At 37.3% G+C, this 21,778-nt stretch overlaps 1 protein-coding gene across 6 annotated transcripts in view; it reads left to right on the forward strand.

Moving 5' to 3' along the window:
- MCTP2 (multiple C2 and transmembrane domain containing 2) overlaps positions 1–21,778 on the forward strand; it is a 224,358-nt gene that overhangs the window by 125,006 nt on the left and 77,574 nt on the right. For all 6 annotated transcript variants that reach the window (XM_045561772.1, XM_045561774.1, XM_045561773.1 and 3 more), the window contains 4 exons: positions 2,463–2,565; positions 3,946–4,048; positions 19,255–19,356; positions 20,595–20,669. In XM_045561772.1, coding sequence (XP_045417728.1) covers positions 2,463–2,565; positions 3,946–4,048; positions 19,255–19,356; positions 20,595–20,669 — 383 coding nt within the window. The remainder of the gene's footprint in view (positions 1–2,462; positions 2,566–3,945; positions 4,049–19,254; positions 19,357–20,594; positions 20,670–21,778) is intronic.

Below are 21,778 nucleotides of genomic sequence, written 5' to 3' on the forward strand. Positions count from 1 at the left end.
GTATTTGTTATTTAAATTATATTCAAAGTTCTCATTTATCTGCAACCTTTTAAGAGAAAGAAATCAATCCATAAAGTGTACGTAAATTATAAACGTTTTAACATCTTTGTTTCTTCTCTCTGCCTGTTTATACTGTAATATTAATAACTACAGCATTTTAATGAGCTTTGACTGAATTATCTTCAGAGAGTTGGTGCAGTGTGTTCCTCGGAGACACATAACTGAAGTTTCCAGGTTCTGGAGGGAAGTCTGTTCCTCATTAGCTGGGACAGCTAGGAGAGCACTTGCTCCAGAGAGTGGGAGCGGGCAGGAGCCCACCTGTGCGTCAACAGGACGAGGCAGCATCTCTGCCCTGCTGTGGAGCAACCCCAGGGCTTTCATTAAAAGTGTCAGACAGTTTCCCTGGAGCAAGTGCTGATGGCGTGTCATGTTGGTGTCTCTGGAGGAGCAGTGCTGACACCTACTAATAGTCTGACAAATGGTTAAGTAGCTGTTTCAGCCTGGGTGGAGGAATCAAGCGTGATCTACCTGAGCATGAAGCCACATGCACGTGTTCTCTGCATGTTCACAGTTGTTGAAGAGGAAGCGTGTTGTTCTACAGTGGCAGACTCTTTCCCATTCAACCCCAGCCCTGTGCCCTACAAAACAGATGGCCAGAGTAACCTGTCTTTCAATAAGCAAGACTTTTTGCAGACGCAGGTGGATTTTTATGTTAGTTTGATTTTGACTGCCCAAGATCCGAAGCCCCTTCTGTGTTTGAGGCGCTTCCCATTGTATGTTTTAGAGAAGGAGCCAGAGCCGACTATCACCCATGAAGGCTGAAAAGCCAGTGTTCCTTTCCTGAGCCCTAGCAGTTCAGGCCTTTGCATCTGCATCCAGTGAAGCAAAGAAGCAGGAGTAGAGAGTTCGTGTCAGAAGCAGCCACAGTCAGGGGCCAGGGACAGAAGTGCCTTGTGGAGCTGGTATTCTGGGAAAGCAGAGACCACACCAGACTTTTTTCTGGGGTGGAATGTTGGCTGGACTTCTTGTGCTAACGTATTCTTTGGTTTATAGTGATTTTTTTGAGCCTGATTTTCTAGCATTTGTAGGTATTCTGAGAGCTGTTTGTTATTACTTTATTAAATTCCTTTTCTGCTAAATTTAGACAGGGACCATTTCCATTGTTTGCGGTGGAGACCCTAACTCATTCATTTACGCCCCATGGCTTGGTCATTGTCTGCTGATAACTGAGATAATAGCATTGACTTAAAAGCTTTGGCGGGCAGCTAAGTGTCCAGGCCCCTAGTCAGCTGAATGCAATCTCCTGTTTACTACTGACCATCACCCATGCCTTTGCTCTTCTTCCCCTCTTTTTAAAAAATATATTCTTCAGGCAAGCTCCTGCACATGTCGGTATCTCTATTGATGTGCGGTGCTTCAAAGCTCCTGGTTATTAAGTGAATTAGATATAGGTTCAGTGACCTGAATTGGTGGCCAGTCGGTCAAGAGACCTGAGCACTCTCTGCCTTAGGCCCTGGCCCGAGACTCCTTGGCCATTTGTTGGAGAAGCATGTGTCCTTGTGCCCCCAATCAATTTAGCAAGCACTGCTTTGTAAAGTGCCAACGTGCTGTGGAGACAGGCGATGTGCTAATGTCCTATGGACATTACAGAGTCATTCATTCTGTCTCTGACAGTTCCAATTCTAGATCCCTCCGCCAAGACCAACAAAAGGGAAGGAAATTTTTACTTGTTAACTCTGTGGGTCCAACTTTGGATTTGGAATTTTCTTACCTCTTTTGAAGGATGTGGGAGATAGGATAGAAAACGAAGAGGTGAGGTGGGAGAAAAAGTAAGGGATGAGCTTAATGTTTTTAAGTTAAAAACTCTGACCTTTAGTGAATTGGTGCCTTTTTCTATTTCAAGGCACCAAAAATATAGCTCATGCATTCTCGTAATGTACTGAGTAGGTAGAATCATGTGGCTCTTCGCTCAGCAGAGTTTCAACTGCTTGAGAGCCAGTTTTTATACTTTTTCTCACATCGTCTCATAGCCACAGGGAAGCCTATAAATTATCATAGGATTGCAGTCATTCCAGATTGGCTGAAAGAGAATTTAGGAAGGAAACAGAGATGAGCTTCACTTTTAAAACAAAACGAAGAGGTGGGCTTTCCCACCTGCCAAATTGACACCTACTCCTGTGAAACCCGTGTGGTCTCTGGCTTTCAAGGCTACACTTTGGGTGGTGTATGAGTCCCAGTCCACTGTGAATGCTGAAGTTCCGACACTCGGAGGCTCTGCCCACCTCCCAAATGTCCACACAGGGCATCCGCAGAGCTTTTCGGAAAAGGAGTCTCACCTTCCCTCTTTCAGCAAGAATGATTTTTTAATTATAAAAGTGTATGACTTTTGTTCACACTGACTCTGTTTTGAGATTCACTTGCCTTTGAGATTCACTTGTCACTAGTGTGTGTTCTCTTTCCAGGAAAGAGCGATCCTTTTTGCTTGTTGGAGTTGGGCAACGACCGACTTCAGACACATACCATTTACAAGAACCTCAACCCTGAGTGGAACAAAGTTTTCACATTGTAAGTGTTTTAGCCTCTGGAATACTGAGGCACAGCGCTAACTTAGAGAGCAATTACCCCTGCTATGTTTGGGGCAGGCTGGGGCTCTTGAGTGGAACTTTCTGTCTGTTTTTATGGGCAAAGAGTGAATTTTATTGTTTTTTTTCCTTCTGAAAACCTTTTATCCTTTCATTTTATAGAGTGCGGTGTTAATAATAGAAGAGACCATTCAGAACTGCAAAGGAGTGTTACAGGAGGCATTTGTAAAGTAGATGTTTTAGTGACTAAATTAATCTGTGAGTAGCTGGAAGCCTCCATATATCTAGATTAATTCATTCCTGGGTTAAGGAAAGTTACTAATGGAGACCTGCCTTAAATTCAAGGAGCTTATATGTTATAGCATTATTTTAATGCCTGAAGGCTTGTGTTCTGCCAGAGTCTTTTGGAAAAATGCAGATTGTCTGTGCATCCTTAAAGACTCCCAAAGTCTCTTTGTATTCCAGTTTATCTCAGTGACCCACCCCATAGCTGTGCCCTGCCCACTCTATCGAACTCAAGGATTTAGGGGGCTGGGTATATTTAAGTTTGCTAGTTTTATTTAGCTTCCAAAGTCCCTAAACATCAGTGGAGGCCCCTGCTGAATTTGGGTGGAATGGTGGTGGTACACTGCCCCCACAAAGGTGAATAAATGCTCTCTCTGTGCTTATAAGTGAAAAAAAAGTTCATTTTGCATACAGTTAATGGTATTAGTAGAAAGTTCCCAAGGATCTATGAGAAGTGGATTAACTCTGCTAAACGAGTTTGCCAAATGCCAGATGTAAATTTCTCTTGTTTTCCTAAAACGTGGCCAATGGCCGTGGCTTGGTTTTTCATTGTTGCCGAGGTCTGGCTTCTGGACAACGCAAACCAGTGGTTCTAAGTGTTCTTAGTACTTTGTGTTTCAACGATAGGAGGCTTTCTGTGTATTTCAGTAAAAGTGATTTTCACCACCTTTTTTTTAAAGAAAAGAGAATTCTTCATTAATTTAAAGAAAACGTTATTTTTACTCTTCTCATTTGGAAGCTTCTTTGAAATCACTTTGCTTTGACCCGCTCATTCTTTCTGCCTTCTCTTTCCTCGTCCTGTTTCCTTCATGGTCCTACCCTTGAGTACACGTATGCTGTGTGGAAAATGTCATAGTAAAAAAGTTGACTTTTTTTTTCATATGGATGTCTAAATCTTCTGTGATGGAAGGTTTGGGAATACAGTCAGTTTGATTTAATTTTTGGAATTTAATTAAATGGTAGTTTTATACTCTAAGGACATACAGGCTTAATTAGTGAAACAGTGTTTTCAGATCTTCATGGAACAGACTTCACTTGTGTGTTTTTGTGTATAATACATGGTATTTTTTTGTTTCAGTCCCATTAAAGATATCCATGATGTTTTGGAAGTGACAGTGTTTGATGAAGATGGAGATAAACCCCCTGATTTTCTTGGAAAAGTTGCCATTCCCTTGCTATCCGTAAGTTCCCTTTATTAATAAACAATTTGTGAGTCATTTTACAGTTGATGAGTTTCTGTGGTCTAGAGTTGCTGAATCTTACTCTAGGAGAAAAAAAATCCTCCTCAATATAGCAGGAAACTACTGTTTTATTCCTTATTCTTACCTAGTATCTTCAGCAGTTTCAGATATAAAGGGACATATTTTCTGTGTCAGTCCGATACTGATTTAACCAACCAAAACATTTTGATTAGTCTTTCAATTCACTTTCAATCTTTCCATCTTAAGATGGGAGTTTCTATTTGTTTACAAGAATATAGATCCTTGACTGACTTTTCCACTTATTAATGAAAAACACACACATGTATTTCTTTATATCTCCTTGCTGCACCTTTCTTCAAAGATTAATTGTTGGTAACTGCACATTTGTTCTCAGGGCTACGAAAGACCGTTTTCCCGGAAGTTCTGTTTGTCTTTTTAGTAGTCACATTTGCTTTAAGCTTCAAAAAACGCTCTGTGGAAGAAAGTTCAGAGCCTCTCTTGAAGAGAGAAGAGTGTTTTGGCAGTCCAGTTATTATAAAAAATAATACACCAGGATCAACAAAGGAGAAAAGCTGGATGAAAAAATACTTAGAAGAGAAAGCATCAAAGGATGCCTTAATATGGGCAAAGAAGGAAAGCGAGAGAGCAGATTCACCTCTTAATTGGACATTAATGTGTGTACCAAATGTACTCTTCTAGAAGAGAGAATTTCAGTTTTTCATCCAACCATTATTACAATTTGTTGTAGACTTATTACAGCTTTATCAGCCAATGAGACTTTATTTCTTCCAAAAGATACATTTTTCCAAAGCTGTTAGTGCTTTTTGTGGATGGAGCACTCTTGTAATTTAACCATGAGATTAGTGTAGCTCGCACGATGTTTACAGAGGGAGGAATGCTGTACCTCTTAATATCTTTTCTTCTGTTGTTGCTCGCTTGGTTAATTTCTCCCCAAGTCCTCATATCCCTGATGTTCCTCAAAGAGCCTGCCTGGAGCATCTGCTCCCCGGTACAGCCGGCTCCTGCCAAATGCTCGGAGCCTTCGGCATCAGGCCTCGCGGCTCACAGCGAGGAGATGGTAATTTGGGATTTCCCCCCTTTTTTATTACAGCTTTGTCAGTTATTCCTGTAAGAATACATGTACCAAGAATGTGGGGCACACTCTTAGAGAGGTCTGAAGGGACTGGAAGCAAAGACTCTCCTTTACAATCCAGTTTCCTCCTCTCACTTTTCTTTTTCTGACATTTCTCCTCTTATTTTTATAAATAAATCCCTTAGTAGCACGTTTTATTCCTTGCTAGGTGAACACCACTTGATATTTTTTTAAAACACCTCTCTAGTTTTGTGTGTATAGGTCTTGTGTATTTGGCCTTTCCATATTACCAATAATTGACTTAGCTTGCTTGTGTGCTCGTCTGCTTCCTTCTCTCCTCATTTCTTCTCCCTCCCTCCCTCCCTTCCATCCTCCCTCCCTTCCTTCCTCCTTTCCTTCACCCCCTCTCTCTCTTTCCCTCCTTTTTTCTTACTCCCTTCCTCCCTCCATTACCCTCCCTTCCCTTCTCACCTTCCCTGGCAGATCTAAGAAATTACCTCCAGCTTAATTGTAGTTTCTTAACCTTGACATTTTGGGCCAGAACATTCTTTGTTACCTGGAGCTTTCCTGTGCATTGTAGAGTGTCCAGCAGTCTCCTTGACCTCTACACACTAGATGGCAGTAGCACCTGCCCACCCACTGCTGCTGTGACAACCCAAGATGTCTGCAGACATTGCCAAAGATCCTGAGGGTGGGTGGGAATCATTCCCAGTGGAGAACCACTGACCTAAACTAATGCATTTTTCAAAATGTAGCCTTCAAAATACAAGGCAGCATATTTTTTGAAAGACCCAGTTTAAACACAAGCTGTGCTCCACCTTGACTGTTTCTGGGTTGCTGATAAGCTGCCCCATGATCTGTTGTTCATTCATTTGTTCCAAAAATATTTATCAAGTGTCCACTTTGTGTCAGGCACTGTTCTGGGTATAATGCTCTAACAATGATCACAGGGAAGCTCTCTCCTCACTTGCAGGTTTTATTATGGTTGCAGGAGACAACACCTAAACAAAAGAAAACAAAATCAATACACAGAGTGCTAGATGGTGAAAAGTAAGGAGGGGGGTGCCGGGAATGTGGGGGGTGCAGTTTTCTATCAGCTGGCCAGGGAGGGCCTCGTGGAATAGGGGACATTTGAGTGAGAACTTGAGTTGAGGGAGAGAGCTGTGTGGATACCTGAGGAATCTCTCCCAGGTGGGAAATTCTCACATTCAAGTGCTCTGAGGCAGGACCCAGACTGTCAAATTCCAGAAGTGGCTGGGTGGCCAGTGTGGATGGGGTGGAGGGAGCTGGATGGGGACGAGCGAGGTGTGGGACAGGAAAGGACTGAGGGATAGGGTGGGCAAGAGAGGATCCTAGAGGACTTTGACAGTCAAGAAAGTCTGAAGGACTTTGGCTTTTTCTTAGTATGGGATGGAAACCACAGGTGGTTTCAAGCCAGCTAGTGCTGGATTTGTTTTACATTATTTGTTTCTTTCTAATAGAAAAGGGCTGTGGCCCATCCAGAAATAAACCCTGATCTGAAAGGTCCCTACCTTGTAATGGCAGCATGACCTGGGCTGAATTCCCCCTTGGGACTTTGATGCCCCTGATATGTTGCACTGAATAAGATCTTTCAGCTGCTGCTTCCACGTGGCTGTTTCAGTTGAGATTCATTTTCAATTCCTTGACTGATAAATTGGGAAAATGATCAAATCCTGCGGTGGATCTGTGTGGCGTCTTCCTGACAATCAGGGGTCCACCTGCCTCAAGCCCTCTCCAAATGGATTCCCTAGTTAATGTGTAGGTACTAGTCTGATTTTTAAAATGTCATAATCCTCAGTGTAATTGACAAATTATAAGCTTTTATTATTTCTTCAAACATTCTATTATCAAATAATTCTAACTTGTGATTTAGAGGTTGTGTTTTAAAATATGCTCATTTAGATCTAGGTTGTTTTGCTTTAGTTAGTATCTACTGAGTGATGCCAGCAATAGAGTAGTTAACTAGCAAGCCCTGGGCTGTGCACTCGACACATGTTAAATTCTTAATTCTCTAATGACCTAAGAGGCAGGCTTTATTTTTATGCCCATTTCCAAATGAGAAGACAGAGGCACAGGAAGGATCCTGTAGCTGGTAAGTAATAGAGGCTGGGTTTGAATTTAGGCAGGCTCTTATCAGAGCCTGAGCTCCTAAGAGTTTGTTATACTGTCACAGCGAGCGTCTGGCTAAGAAAGTATCGTGTTGAAAGGCTGTTTGTGAGAGTACTATGCCGCGTGCTCTGGGGGGTGGAAGGAGGGGCTCAGGTTTGAAGAGTTGCAGGTCTTGCTGGAAGGAACCTATGCAATGAACACATAAGACCCAAAGCCTTCAGTGCCCTAGGAAAGGAGCAGGACAATGGCAAGGGGTGAGAGGTGTGGATTCCAGTTTAGGGGGATTTGAGGAAACAATTTGACCTGGGCCAGGAAGGAGGAGGCTGTTGATAGTTGACTGGTGGGTGAAGTGAAGCATGAAAGGTCATTCCAAGTGGAAGGTAAAGCACAGGAAGGGAAGCAGAGGGTTGGGGCAAAGGCCACATCCAGGAGCAAGCAGGAGCCAGGTGCTGGGAGCTCAGGCTGGGCATGGAGGTGGAGGGGCCTGCGGGCAGCTCAGAAGGGTGGAAGGAGGTTGGAGTTTACTCTATTAGTAGGGAACCACTGAAGGCTTTTGTCCGGGTGTGGGGAGTGGGCTCCGTGGCTAGTGAGTGCACCGGAGCAGGCTTCCGGGAGTTGAAAGAAGAAAAGGGGCGGCAGAGGGCAGATCCACGTGCTCTTTCTTGTCAGGGGATGCAGCTGTGGTGAGAGCATGGCCGAGAACATGGCGAGCACTTATATATGGTCAGAACAGTAGTGGCGACATGCCGTGGGAAAGTGTGATCACATGCGTTCACATAGGAGATAGCACCTGGGTTACATACCTGTGCTTACTCACGTTTCCTCGGAAGGCCGGCTGAAGACACACCAGCAATTACTTTAGTCTGGCCTAAGAAACCCTTTGCCCCTATGCAAATGAATTTCCCTTACACCTGGGCTTAGCGATACTGGAGCAGTTGACTAGAAAGAAAGTTTGGGCTCCAGTATGAAGCAAATTAGAAAGAAGATCCTTCCTAGGAGAATTGGTTGAACCTCCCAGAATTAAGCATGGAAGGAAGCCTGTAAGTACGATGTTGTGTGCTTCAAAGGAGAAGGACTTGTTTCTTTTTTTTTAATATGAGAGAGAATCATAAAAATAGATTTATTGGTGCTTCATTCTTATCTCTGTAAGATACAGAACCATATTTGATAATACTTTATGTATAAAAACAAAAATTGTATTTGTTAGAGAAGAATAAGAATTTTTGTGAGAATGCATTTTCTTTAATCAAGTTGTAAACTAAACTTTGATTTATACTTCTAGAGAAAATGCAAACTACATTTTTAAATGTCTAAGTAGAAAGTATAGGAGGTACTTCAACTTTTAATCTCACTCAAAATGGTAATGTGCTAAGTGCATTTAAGCCTGTTAAATAGAGTCTGTTCTGAATTCACGATATCTTTTTAATCAGGTGAATGTGCTAGCTGACAATTGGCTCATTTAAAATCCATATACTAAAATAAGTATATTTATTATTGCTGGTGAATTAGTCAAAGCATGTTGAATAGGTTAAACTTTTCTATTAAGTGGAAAAAGCTCTTACAGTGAGTCAAAGAGTAACTGCTGCTGCTTTGAGACACCTAAAACAGTAATATAGAAACAGATGAGCAAAAATGTAGTGTATAGAAACAAAAGAAAGATAGAAACATGATACAGGTTTTAGGAGTTAAAAAAAGATGAATTATCAATATGTTTATAGCAAACATGAACTTTTAAGTAACTCCCAATAGACAGATATATGCATATTAAAAATATAAGAAAAAAATATAAAACAAAAAATAAGGCTGCAAATTGATGTTTCTTGAAGGCCCAAATGTTTGAGGGTCCAAATTCCAGAAAGTATTAATAGTGAAGATCCCTGCCTATATTGCATAGCTACTACATCTCTGGGCATGAAATTCTGGAATTTCCTTTTTTTTTTCTCAGCAAATTCTTAGAAAAAATGTAGACGTACTAAAGTGGTGGTTCTCAAACCTTAGAGAATAAGCAATATGCTTAGACATATATCAGGATTGAAAGAATCCAGGCCAATGAGTCATCCTTCCATATATTTCATTTCTCTTTAACGTTTTGAAAAAGATAGTTATTTTAAAAAACTGATTATCTAGATTTGTAATACTTTTTAATCAAATACTCATGAGTGAAGTCAGCATAAAATTGAGATTGGAATGTATTGTAATCTGCAGACTCATTTTCACATTGCTCCTCTAATCCTCTAATCAGTAAGGGTAAATATGTATTAGAAAACAGTAAACACATTTTAGAGTTTCAAAACATTTTGGGAAATAGAGGCTATCTCTCTTAATAATTAGCTGATTCAATAGATTTATTTAATTTTTCTCTCTTCAATTAAGTGATCCTCATTCTTTCCTGAAAATCAGGCTGAATTCTTCTCCTCTTGGTCATTCCTTCTTATTCAATCATACATTTACCTCCTCCAAATTATCTAACAGGCCAATGTAAGGAGACTTTGAAAATGAGCTTTAGTGACTTAATCTGTAAAATGAGAGAAACATGTATTTATTAGTATTTCCTAATAACTAAGAGGAAATCACCCGAAGTTTGATGAGGACCTGCATGTTGAAACAAACCTGAGTCCTCTCTGCAAGCCAGGCCAGCACACACAAGTGAATCTATAACCAGAAACATGGGCCTTTACGGTGCTCCTGTAGAGCCCCAGTGTTTCTGTGAATCCATGTGCACAATAACTAGCTGCACCAATAACAGCTTCACTTAATTAGTTTTATGGGACAAATTTTCTGTAATGGCTTGTACCAAATAAATGCCATGCAAATCTCCATTTGCATTTCCAGTTAAGTATGTGCCCAAGTTTCACCTGCTGTGGGTTTACACATTGCAGTGAACTCACACAATCATAGTTTTCTTAGATTAATGTTGAAGTATTTGGCCATTAAAGTAAATACTATTGATAATTAAATTTACACTAATATTTATGGATTTATATATAACCAAGCTAAAAAAATTAAAAGTAATCTGTTGTCAAGGTTTGGTTTTCCAGGGAATAGATTTGGTTGGGGAATTCCATGTGAATCAGCTTGCAGCCATGGAGGGTGGGTGAAAAGGAGAGAGATGTGTCATCTGAGAGATTATTTGATAGATAAGACTTGATCCTAATACAGGGCAAAAATGGTCATTTTTGAATGTAGACTTTCAACTCTCCTCACCTCCTACTACTGGTCTAATATGTCCATTGAAATAAATAAAGGAAATGAGGCAAATTTCTTTATTGGCCCTAGGAAGTAGGAAAGGGTACCTTTAACATCCTGGAATGATGCTGAACCATATGCAGTATATAGTGTGGGTGATGTTTGGTTAGAACAGACAGGCTAAGAGAAAGAGTGACTCATGAGATTTTCCTAGTATCCTATAATGAGAAGATGGCAAGTATAAAGCTGAACATATTACATGTGTTGGGAGGTGTTGAATAGGTTAAAGTTTTTTATTAAATAGAAAAACTCTTACATTGAGTTAAATAGTAACTGCTGCTTCTTTGAGACCCCTAAAACACAGTAATACAGAAACACATGAGCAAAAATACAGTACATAGATGTAAATAGAAGGTAAGATAGAAACATGTTACAGGTTTTAGGGGTTAAAAAAGATGCATTATCAATAAATTTATAACAAACATGAACTTTTAAGTGAATAATTGCCGTGGACATATATATGCATATTAAAAGTATGAGGAAAAAATACAAAACAAAAAATAAATAAGGCTGCAAATTGATGCTTCTTGAAGGCCCAAATATTTGAAGGTCCAAATTCCAGAAAGTGTTAATAGTAAAGATCCCTGCCTACTATTGCATAGCTACTACATTTCTAGGCATGATATTCTGGAATTTCCTTTTTTTTTTTTTTTTTTCTTTTTTAGCAATATACGAAAGTGGTAGTTCTCAAACTTTAGAGAATAAGCAATAATCTTGATCTAACGTGTGTGTGTGTGTATACATACACATAAAAATAGATAATATTCTGTTTAAATACCCATTAACATGTTCAAATATCAATCATGTTCTGGGTCCGAAATACTTGAGTGGATTCCAAAAAAGTAGAAATTGTACTTGGTTATGGTACTATAGAAATAGAAATTAATAACAAAATTATCAAGCTAGTTGATGGGGAAAAAATCCCAAGTAGCTATTGTAGATACCAAACTGCAATTACAGACTGCTTAGAAATTCACAATTATGATACATAAAAACTATGGATAAGGGCCAAAAGTATTATTCAGAGGAAATTCTTACCTTGAATGGTTTCATCATTAAACAGGAAAGGTTGAAAATCAATTAATCATCTGAACAAAAGGAATTAAATAAGATAAAACTAAGAAAATTAGAAAGGAATTGGTGAAAATAAGAACAAAGAGCAATATTGTAGAAAATATGTGAGAAGTGGGTGTGAATCCAACTATTGCTTCCCCAAAAAACCAGTGAAACAGACCAATAATTTATAAGGTTAATGAAAAAAAGAGAAAAAAATGCATAATATTAAGAATGATTTAAAAAGTTAAGAAATATAAGGGATTGCTGTGAAGAACACTGAACTTCAATGAGGGGTCTAAGAGGAAAACATGATTAACTGTAGAGACATATTCATACTTGGGAGATCTTGGTTATTATAAAGATGTAAAATCTCTCCAAATGAACTGTAAATATGTTATAGTTTCACATTTGGAGAAATGAATGTGTAATAAATAGCAAAGAATATTATCTTAAGTATAATTAGAGGACCTTGAATATCAGGTATTGAATATACTGTTATTAATTGTGGAAGGATCAGAAAGAGTTATCAAATTATTTCATCTTTTTCTGCTAGTATCCTCCCTTCCCCCAAATAAGAAAAAAAGAGATCCTTATTTTTTTATGAACAAACTTTTTTCAAACCTTGAAAGGACAGTCTTACATTATTTAAATTTGTTAAGAACATGAAAAAATGGAAAACTTATGAATTTATTTCCTGACACTAGAATAAGTCTAGAATAATATCAGAAACACAGATTTAATAAAAAGGAATATCAATAAGGCACCACACATTAGGAAATCTCATTGTATAATTTATATCATTGTTGTATTAAAGGATAAAAAAACTATCTCATTAGATATGGGAGGGCGACTTGATAATATTTAATATTCACTCTTGATTATGAAAAAATACCCTAATAAGTTAGTTTAGGAGCAACTTTTTAACATAAAAAACAAATATCTGTCAAAAACATCAGCATTATTACTGAAACACTAGAGATATTACCTCTATTTTCTCATCTTTAACATGAAGATAACAGAAGATAACATAGTACCTACTGTGAGCATGATTGTTCAGAGAATTTAGTGAGTTTTTACATTTATGAATGAAAAATTAAGCATTTATGTCAGATCCAGCCAATGCAAAATTGTAAGAAAAAAGAAATTCCTATCTTAATGAAGGAAACATTATTTGCATATAATACCAGATACTATCTGTCACCTGAAGAAAATTAATATATAATATACTAGAATAAAAAAAGATAAAATCAATATTAATAAAATAATATCAACAGCTATACACAATAGGAACACATTTTTAAAAACTAAAAATCACATCAAAGACTATGACAGAGAACAAAAAATATAATGTCTCATACGTATATGAGGAAGTTCTAGAACTGCACTAAAGGACTTGAAAGAAGACTAAAGAATTGGCGATCATTTAATATATAATAAACCTGAAATCTTGGGTCACTGAGGAAAGTATAAACTATTTAATAAGTGATTCTGGGAAATTTGGTCTCTCATCCTTCAGGGGAAAAATGTGTTGGTGCATCATAGCAAACACAGTAACAATTTCAAGATGAATTAAACATCAAACACTTGAAACAAACTCCATAAAAAACCTGTTAAAATAGTGGGAAAGTTTTATATAAGCAAGCTATAAAACAGGAATGGTAAAAGAAAAATCTTAAGATGTCAGCATGGCCAAAGCAAAAATCACCATCATAAATGAAAAGATAAAGGATAGAGTGGTAAAAAATATATGTATATATTTGTGGCATCCAAACAAATCCGTAATATCACCACTACAGTCTGTAAGTGTTTTTTAATCAATAAGGAAAACATAAGTCAACCTAGCAGAAAAGTTAATTCAAAGAAGTAGAATTCCTATAGCTAATAAGCGCAGGAATGGCTCATGATTTATTTAGTTATGAATGTGGAGGTTAAGAATTCAGACAATGGAGCCAGACCACCTGGGGTAGTGCCTTAGCTTCTCTAAACTGGCTGTGTGATTTTTGACAGGTTACTTAACCTCTCTGCATTTATTTTTTTGTTGTTGTTGCTGAAATGAAGAGAATTATCATTCGACCTGCATTGGAGGTATATAGTGATGATTAATTAGTTGGTAAATGTAAAATGGGCACAACAGTCCCTGGCACACAGTGAGCACTAATAGTGTAAGCCTCCTCATCTTCACCTACTTTGTTTTAAAAATTGAAATCATCAAATTAAGTTAAGAAATCAGATTAAATTTTCAATATCAGTTGTAGAAAAATGACACTCTCAATTTCTGTTGGAAGAGTATGACTTGGTGTAAACCTTGTAGAAGGTACCTTAATACAAGGGGTTACAATTTAACATGCACCTATCTTGGAGCATTTATAGACTAGGTGTCCACTTTGGAGAGGTGACTGGGGCTCCGAGAGATGCAGTAATTGCCCAGAGTCACACTGCTAAATGCCCGAAATGGGAATTGAATCTAAGTCTGTCTGGTTTCAAGGCCCTACCAGGGTTCGCTGTTAAGAAACACATGAAAAAAAATATGTTCAGTCTCATTTGTTATAAAAAGCTACATATTAAAACATGAGGCTATTTTCTTTCTGTGAAATTGCTGTATAGTAGATAAAAATACCTAGGGTTGGTGAGGTTGCAGGGAAGTCGACGGACTCATTCACTGAGGTTGGGAGTATAAATTAATATATCATTTTAGGAGGGTAAGTTGGCAATCCTTGCAAGGACCTTAAAAACAGCCATCTCCTCTGACTCAGCAATTCTGTCTCTAGGAATTTATCTTTGGGAATATATCACGGATACATAAAGATATCTAAATATAAATTTATCACAGTGTTTACAATTGGTAAAAATTGGAAACAATCTTAATTTTTTACAACAGAGGGTTAACTTAATTGTCAAATATTCATAAAATGAAGAACCATTCTAAATTATGTAAATGAATTGATTATTATGTGGGGGGATGTTTTCCATATATTTTTAACTTAAAAGAGAAGTGATTAAAATAATATAAATTAAAATAAGACTAAAACAGATGATATTTAGTAATAAATTCCTATGTACCTGTCACTGTTTACTGCTTTTTGCTGATATTTCACAACAATCTCTGAAATTTGAGCCGTTTTTAATTTATATTTTACAGATTAGGAAACTGAAGAACAAAGGGGTTATATATAACTTATTCAAAGTTATCCCACCAGTCTGAGACAAAGCCAGAACTTAGCCTCAGTTCATCTGCCTCTAGAGTCTCAAATATTACCCAGTGATCCTATTTTCATTAGATAAAGACAAATGTACTTTAAAAACTGTAGATGTATGTTTGTTTTAAAATGCTATATTAACGTCAGATTTTTTCTGTTAAACAATTTTTTGTAAATTTTGCACAGTTTTTGAATGAATGTGTATTGCTTTTGAAGGGGCAGCTTATATTTTGAAGAGAGCAGTTGATAAGAAGTGCTATGTACACTAAGGTCTTGTGCCATTTCCAAGGCTTAGAGCTGGTTTGGGTTTGAGGCAGTGGAAGGATTATCTCAGAAGGGAGAAGAGGTGAGTGTAAGTGGAGAAGGTCTGGGGTGATGAATTCTATGCTCCTGCTACCGGTTGGTGGCTGAGCTCTTTGCAGTGCTAACAGTGACCTAGTGGACATTTCAATCTCTTATGCTGTGTGTTAACTCATGCCATTGGAGCTAGGCCTGATTCCAAGTGGGGGCAAGAATGTGAATTGCTACCACGTAGCGTATTTATTTTCCTCTTGTCCAGCCACATGTCTGTCCTCATCACATTTTATTGGGGAGTCATTTTCCATATGTATCAGCTGGGACTACTTGATGTATCATGGTGTTGTCACATTAAAGTATTTTCCCTTTAACACAGAATGAAAAGCATCTGATAGAATAATGCTGTTCACACCCAAATGTTCTCAATTTCTAACTGGAAGGTCAAACAATGGATCAATCAATATGGCTCTTTAGTTTGGATTTTGATCTTAATTGTGTATCTTTCTTCTCTAGACCAACTGAAGGTTTTATTCCTTCATATTGATTCTGATTAACTTTACTATTGAATAAGTTGGCAACTCATTACATCAAAGATTTTTATAGTGAAGCATAATAATAATTCTTTAAAAAGAGTTCAAGATGAAAAGGTTTTTTTTCCTTTGTTCTCACATACCAACCTCTGTTATATGCTGATTATAAAATAGTTTTCTAATATAATGATTATAGCATCTCTTCAACTCAAAAATTAGTTTTATCAATTAATTCTTAAAGCTTTTCATATTTACTGTGCTTACAGCCTTTTTAAGTAGATTCAATATTCTTATATATATAGAAAAAAATTGAATAGTTTAAGGATAATTGTGGGTCAGGTTAAAAATTTTAAACCAGATTCCCTTCTCAGTAACTTGTCCTCTGGCTCCAAAATCCTGAAACATTACTCAGAAACAGACTTCTTGTACTCTTTTATTCACTGGCTAATTTAACCAGAAATTAACTGTTAGTATGCTCTTGATAAAAGCTTTATGATATAGCATATTGTTTCTGAAAATGTAAGGGACATGAAAATGTCCATTTTTCTGATTGTGGGACTTTATATTCTAATTAGGTTAAATTTATATTACTATCCTGCAGAGATACCTTCCTCCAATCATTGCCTAATATTATGCAATCTTTGCCTTATGGAAAGGCAAGTGTACAAAAATGTGTAATCAGTCATTTTGAAGAGTTTATCTTGTAAAACTAAAGCTAAAACCATTATCCAAGATCCTTACATTTGAGTGAAATGAAGTCCTCCCAGATGTCATCCTGGGAAGACTGAATGATTTCAGAGTCCTGTTTTTGTCATGGACTGAAAACTGTACCATGCCATTTTGCCTTTGCTGACAGATATCTCAAAATTAAACTTAGATTTTAACTGAAGTGCTATCTCATACCTAGAATGAAAGTATCTGTAGATTCTCTCCTCTAAATTTTCTTTTGACTATCCTTTAATTATGTGTGCTTAATTATGTAATAGATGCTTTAAAGTAATAAACTTGTTAGAAATAATTTTCAAAGTTCTATATCTAATATAGTTTTATATGTTCCATTTTTATTCTATAAATGCTCTCCTGTAGGAGTTTGGCAAGTTGGGATATAACCGAACAATTTTTTATCCTATATTCTTGATTTAGAAGTTCAATTGTATCACAAGGGTAGAAAAGGAAAATATTTTTTAAAGTAATCTTTGTTTTTTTTTACTATTTCACTGATAATTATAATACTAAATATTCAAAGGTGTTCACTTCCTATTACAAACTGGTATATTTCTTCTTTCCTTTACCCTTTGCCTTTTCCCAAAAGATATCCCTTGTAGCAGGCAAACTGGAAAAGTAGAAGGAACCAAACTTTCATCAATAGAATTAATAAATTATAGTTTATTCACATTTTCAATAGTATATAGTAGTCTAAAAGTGAGACCAATCTATATACTAGCATAAACAAATTACCCAAGCATATTGATAGATACAAAATGAAGTTGCAAAATATATGCAGTTTATCACTTAGGCAAAAAATTTGAAATGTATTTTTCAGGGCCATATATTTATGAATGTAAATTCTCAATAAAAATTCAGGAAGGATCCATGCTAAATTTCTATCTAGTTTAGGTCCAAGGGAATAGATTTGATGTTTGTGAAAGTTCAAAGAGACTTCAGATTTTCCTGTAATATCTCACTTTTTTTTTTACAATATTTTAAATTTGTAATTTGTATTTTTTAAGGTGGTTTTTGTATTAAAGTACTAAACATGAATAGCTTTAATTATATCTCTAGCTTTGATGACTGCTTTAATGTCCCTAGGTGGATTCTGGGTTTTGCTGACACAATGCTAGGGACATTGAGAAACAGGAAATGGTCGTTTACCAAATTAAAAAAAAATCCTTTTGCTATAAAATATTTCTCTTTATACTGATACCTCTTGTTCTTCTGTTGACCTTCCTTCACCCTTAAGAAATCATGGAAATTTTAAGATAACAGTACAATGACTGGGGGTTGAAGCAAAGCTAAATTGGACCCAAGTCAGCTTGGCGAATTGTCAAGCTGTTTTTGTATTTATTTCTTTCAACTTTAACATCGACAATTTATTAAGTGAGACTGTGTATCAAAGCGGAAGCTGAGAATCCTGTTTGGACACCGTTTAGGAAGGAAACCAGGTCTTTATGGGGCACCCCCTTCCTCTTAGCCGCTGGCCAGGAAAACCATCTTTCTGTGTAAAACCTATTCAGTCTGAGAGAGGTGGGGTCACTTTGGGAAGGAAGATGACCTCTCCCTTGTAAGGTGGAATTGCTCTGTTTCCCCCATGACTTATTCAACTCATGTCTAGCACTGTTTATAAGAACACTTGGGTGAATGCTTTTAGTGACAGCAATAGTCATTTAAAATATGACTCAAATTTCATGGCCTCAGATTTCCTATGCTATTTAAATGTTTGATCATTATAATCCCAAATAAAGCTTTTGATAAACTGAGGTTTTGCTGGGGCCCTTTTAAGAGGTATGCTTCTTAAAAGCTAGAAGTTTAATCAATATGTGTAATACTACTGTGTATAATAAAAGCATGGCTGCTATAAAACCTGAAGAGAGACTGATTAAATCAAGCTAATTAACATGCCTTTTATGGGAGCCAAATAGTTTCCAAAATGATACAGGAGATGTTTTTCTCAGATGTTTTATATGCTGGGATCCACAGGTAGATTAGTGTATGGAACTGATGTGACATGCTAGACAACAGAGACTATCAAAGGAACTTGTTTACTTTGGAGATTTGTGGGCACTTTGTATATTTTGAATGTTTTTTGGATTTTTACCTCAACTTCAGCTGGACTGATTTATTTATTTAATTTGCATTGTTTCCTGGATAGTGAAACACTCACTGATCATTTTTATTACAATTAGTTCTTTTATTCATTTCTTTAAAATAGCTTCATAATCCTTGGTAGGGGGGGGATAATTTTAGATTTACAGAAAAGTTGCAAAGAGAATAGAGTTGCCATGTACCTCTTACTCAGTTGCTCCTAATGTTAACATCTTACATTACTATGGTGTTATTTGTCAAAACTGGAAAAAAAAAAACCTGACATTGCTACATTACTATTAACTAAACTCTGATCTTTATTTGGATTTCACCAGTTTTTCCTTCAATATCCTTTTTCAGTCTAGGATCCAATCCAGAGTACCACATTGCATTTAGTTATCTTATCTCCTTAGTCTATACTGATCTATAACACTTTCTCTTCTTTCCTTTTTTCCCATGACCCTGATGATCTTGAAATGTATTGGCCAGGAATTTTGTAGAATAATCATCATTTCTGAGTAAATGAAAATGTGTAACTGCTGGCATTTTTGAAGGAAAAACCCATGTAGTCTAATCATGATTTGCACCAATAATTTTTCATCAACACACAAGTTTAGGCCTGGTGATTGTTACTGTATCTTCCTATCTAGAGTACGTTATAAATAGCACCCTAGAATTAAAGGTTGATGGATGATGGATTTAATATTTGCATAGTGTTTGCCTTATCTGTGATTATTCTGTATTCTCAACTTCCCCAGAGTTAGTTTTGGTTGTTCAGTTTAAACTACATAGAAAGTTTGCACCAATGTGTATTTTATCTTTTATTTGTGACAGATTAGAGATGGGCAACCAAATGGTTACGTATTGAAGAATAAAGATTTAGAACAAGCTTTTAAAGGAGTTATTTACTTAGAGATGGACCTCATATATAATCCGGTAAGTCTAACTGGGCCAAACCTCCCAACTTTTCTCTACCTAAAAGAAAAAGTGATCAAACTTTAGGGACTCAAATTAATGCAAACTGTTTCAGATTTGTTACAGCTGGAGAAAGGAAAGAGCAGTGTTTTAAAACTTAGCCATAAATGTGCTGAACATCCCAGCTTTCAACTGGTATTAACCCTGTTGAGTCAGCAGAATTCATGGGGTTTAATTCTCCATAAATTTAAATGTAAAGGAAAAAATAAAGGAGAAAATTAGTTTTATATAATCAATCTATTATATAAAATCTACAAAGTAGATATAAAATTCTCCATTTAATCTCTCTATATAATATCTTTGTAATACATAATAAATACTATAATATATGATGTATAATAAATTACATATATATTTTCCTGTGTGTGTGTGTGTGTGTGTGTACATATCTATATATATTTTTTTTTTTCTTCAAATTCCCAGTAATGCTAGAAATCTGGGCACAGTCTCCAGTGTAAGGGCATGTTGTTCCTTCTTCTCCTTCCCTTTTCCTTCCCTTTTCCTTCAAGGAAATCATATGTGCATGTTCTGAAACAGATCACCCTCATCTCCTGATTTCTTCTGGCAAGCATTTGTATATAGATTATGCACACAGGTAAAAACCTAAATTTAAGGGAAAAGAGGAAAATGTTTTGGTTAAATGATTTTTCAGTTATCCATCTGATGTAGAGGATAAGGACCTGAATTTGACTCTTTGAGATTTTACCCAGCCTCAGTTGCTAACCTGTATGATGGGGAAAAATGGCTCATCTGTTTATTTTTCTAGGTCCTTGAAAGGAAATGGGATTCTCTTTGGAAAGGGTGTTTTTATAAGCTGGAACCTGGTATTCATATGCCAGGTATTATCGGTGAAAGCTTAATTGAAAAGGATGTGAGAGGGAAGTTCTATCTTTTAGAGTCGTTAGTTTGAGAAATTCCTGAACCTCAGTCTCTTCAGTGGTTTAAAATACCTCCATGGAATTAACTAACAAAGTGGAGACAACACTCTCCCGGATCCAGCCTGGCCTGCGCCAGGAACTCTCGTGAATGAGATCCCCAGAAGCACACGTAGGGCACAGGGGTAGCGCCATTTCTTGGCTCCCTGCCAGAGGCCACAAGATCAGAAGATACTGGCTTGCACGTTCTTCCCAGTCCTTAGGAAGAAAACAAGAATGAAGTTCGTATAAATGCTGCCCTTTTTAATGGTGATGTCTTTCTAGGTCAAAGCAAGTATTAGGACCTTTACTCCCAGAGAAAAGCGCTTTGTTGAAGACAGCCGCAAGCTGTCCAAAAAGGTAGGTGGGTGCAGTAAGCAGCTTGGTGCACTCAGCACCCAGACACAAAGTATTTGTCGTTACTTCTCTTTCTCTGTCTCTCTCCTCCTCTCCCCATCTCTCCACTTTGTTTTCTTTGTCCCTTGCTCTCCCAAAACAAGGACTTCAGCCAGCTCCATAAAAAGGAGAAAACTTAAAACATGCCTATTGGATGAAGCAGGTGTCAGCCCTTTTCCCCCTGAATCCTTCCATGAACGATTGCTAGCATCACCACTCCATAAACGTCTTCCTGAATCGACCTGTCTCTGTCTCACCTACCCTCCTTTAATTGCAGCTCTTCCAGGCTCTGCCCTGAAGTTTCAGGGAGGTGTTCGACCTGTGGGGTCAATATCGGAATTAACCCCTCAGATCTTAGAGACTTCTGGCCTCGGGTTCACCCAGTTTTGTGCTGAACATTATTGAGACAGGCTACTCCTTCCACTTTTCGGCTGTCTAAATTTGGGGTGTGTTGGCATTTCACCCCACGTTGAATGAACTATCTCCTCTTCCGCCTGTTGCCCTTAATTTCTCTGTCGTCAGTTCAACAAAAATCAGGGCCCAGGAGGGAAAATTTCACATATTTTTATGATGACCTTTCATTTCTTTTTCAGTGTCCCTCCCTGTCGTACCCAGACACAGTTCAGGACTTCACTCTGTACCTATTGTCCCGCTTCACTTGTATAACAAAGAACAAAGTGTCCCCTTTTCAAAGTGTTTATTACTTCCCACACTTCCTTTGGGTGAGCAGCTGTTGATGACATAAAGTCGTTAAATTTAAAGGCATCTTATCATCCTTTTGTTTCCCATGAACTTCTGGGCAGACGTGGAAAAGGCCTTAAATGTCTTCTGAGGGGAAGCCTCCAAATGTTTTGTTTTGGTCTGCTGTAACATTGAGTGTAATATATATTTTCTGTAATTTGAGTAAATGTCTTATTATTGCCTTTTCCTCTGTTTACTTGAAAGTTAAAACCTGAGTTGAGGAAGGTGAGGTAGCTGCTTTGCCAACACATTGAAATTAATCTGCCTACCACTGGGAGAAAAGATATTTCCTTGGCAAAACACGACCTCCATGTGGGGTGGGTTTGGTGCTC

This window comes from Lemur catta, chromosome 9 (assembly GCF_020740605.2).
Source record: "Lemur catta isolate mLemCat1 chromosome 9, mLemCat1.pri, whole genome shotgun sequence".
In the NCBI taxonomy this organism is placed as follows: domain Eukaryota; kingdom Metazoa; phylum Chordata; class Mammalia; order Primates; family Lemuridae; genus Lemur; species Lemur catta.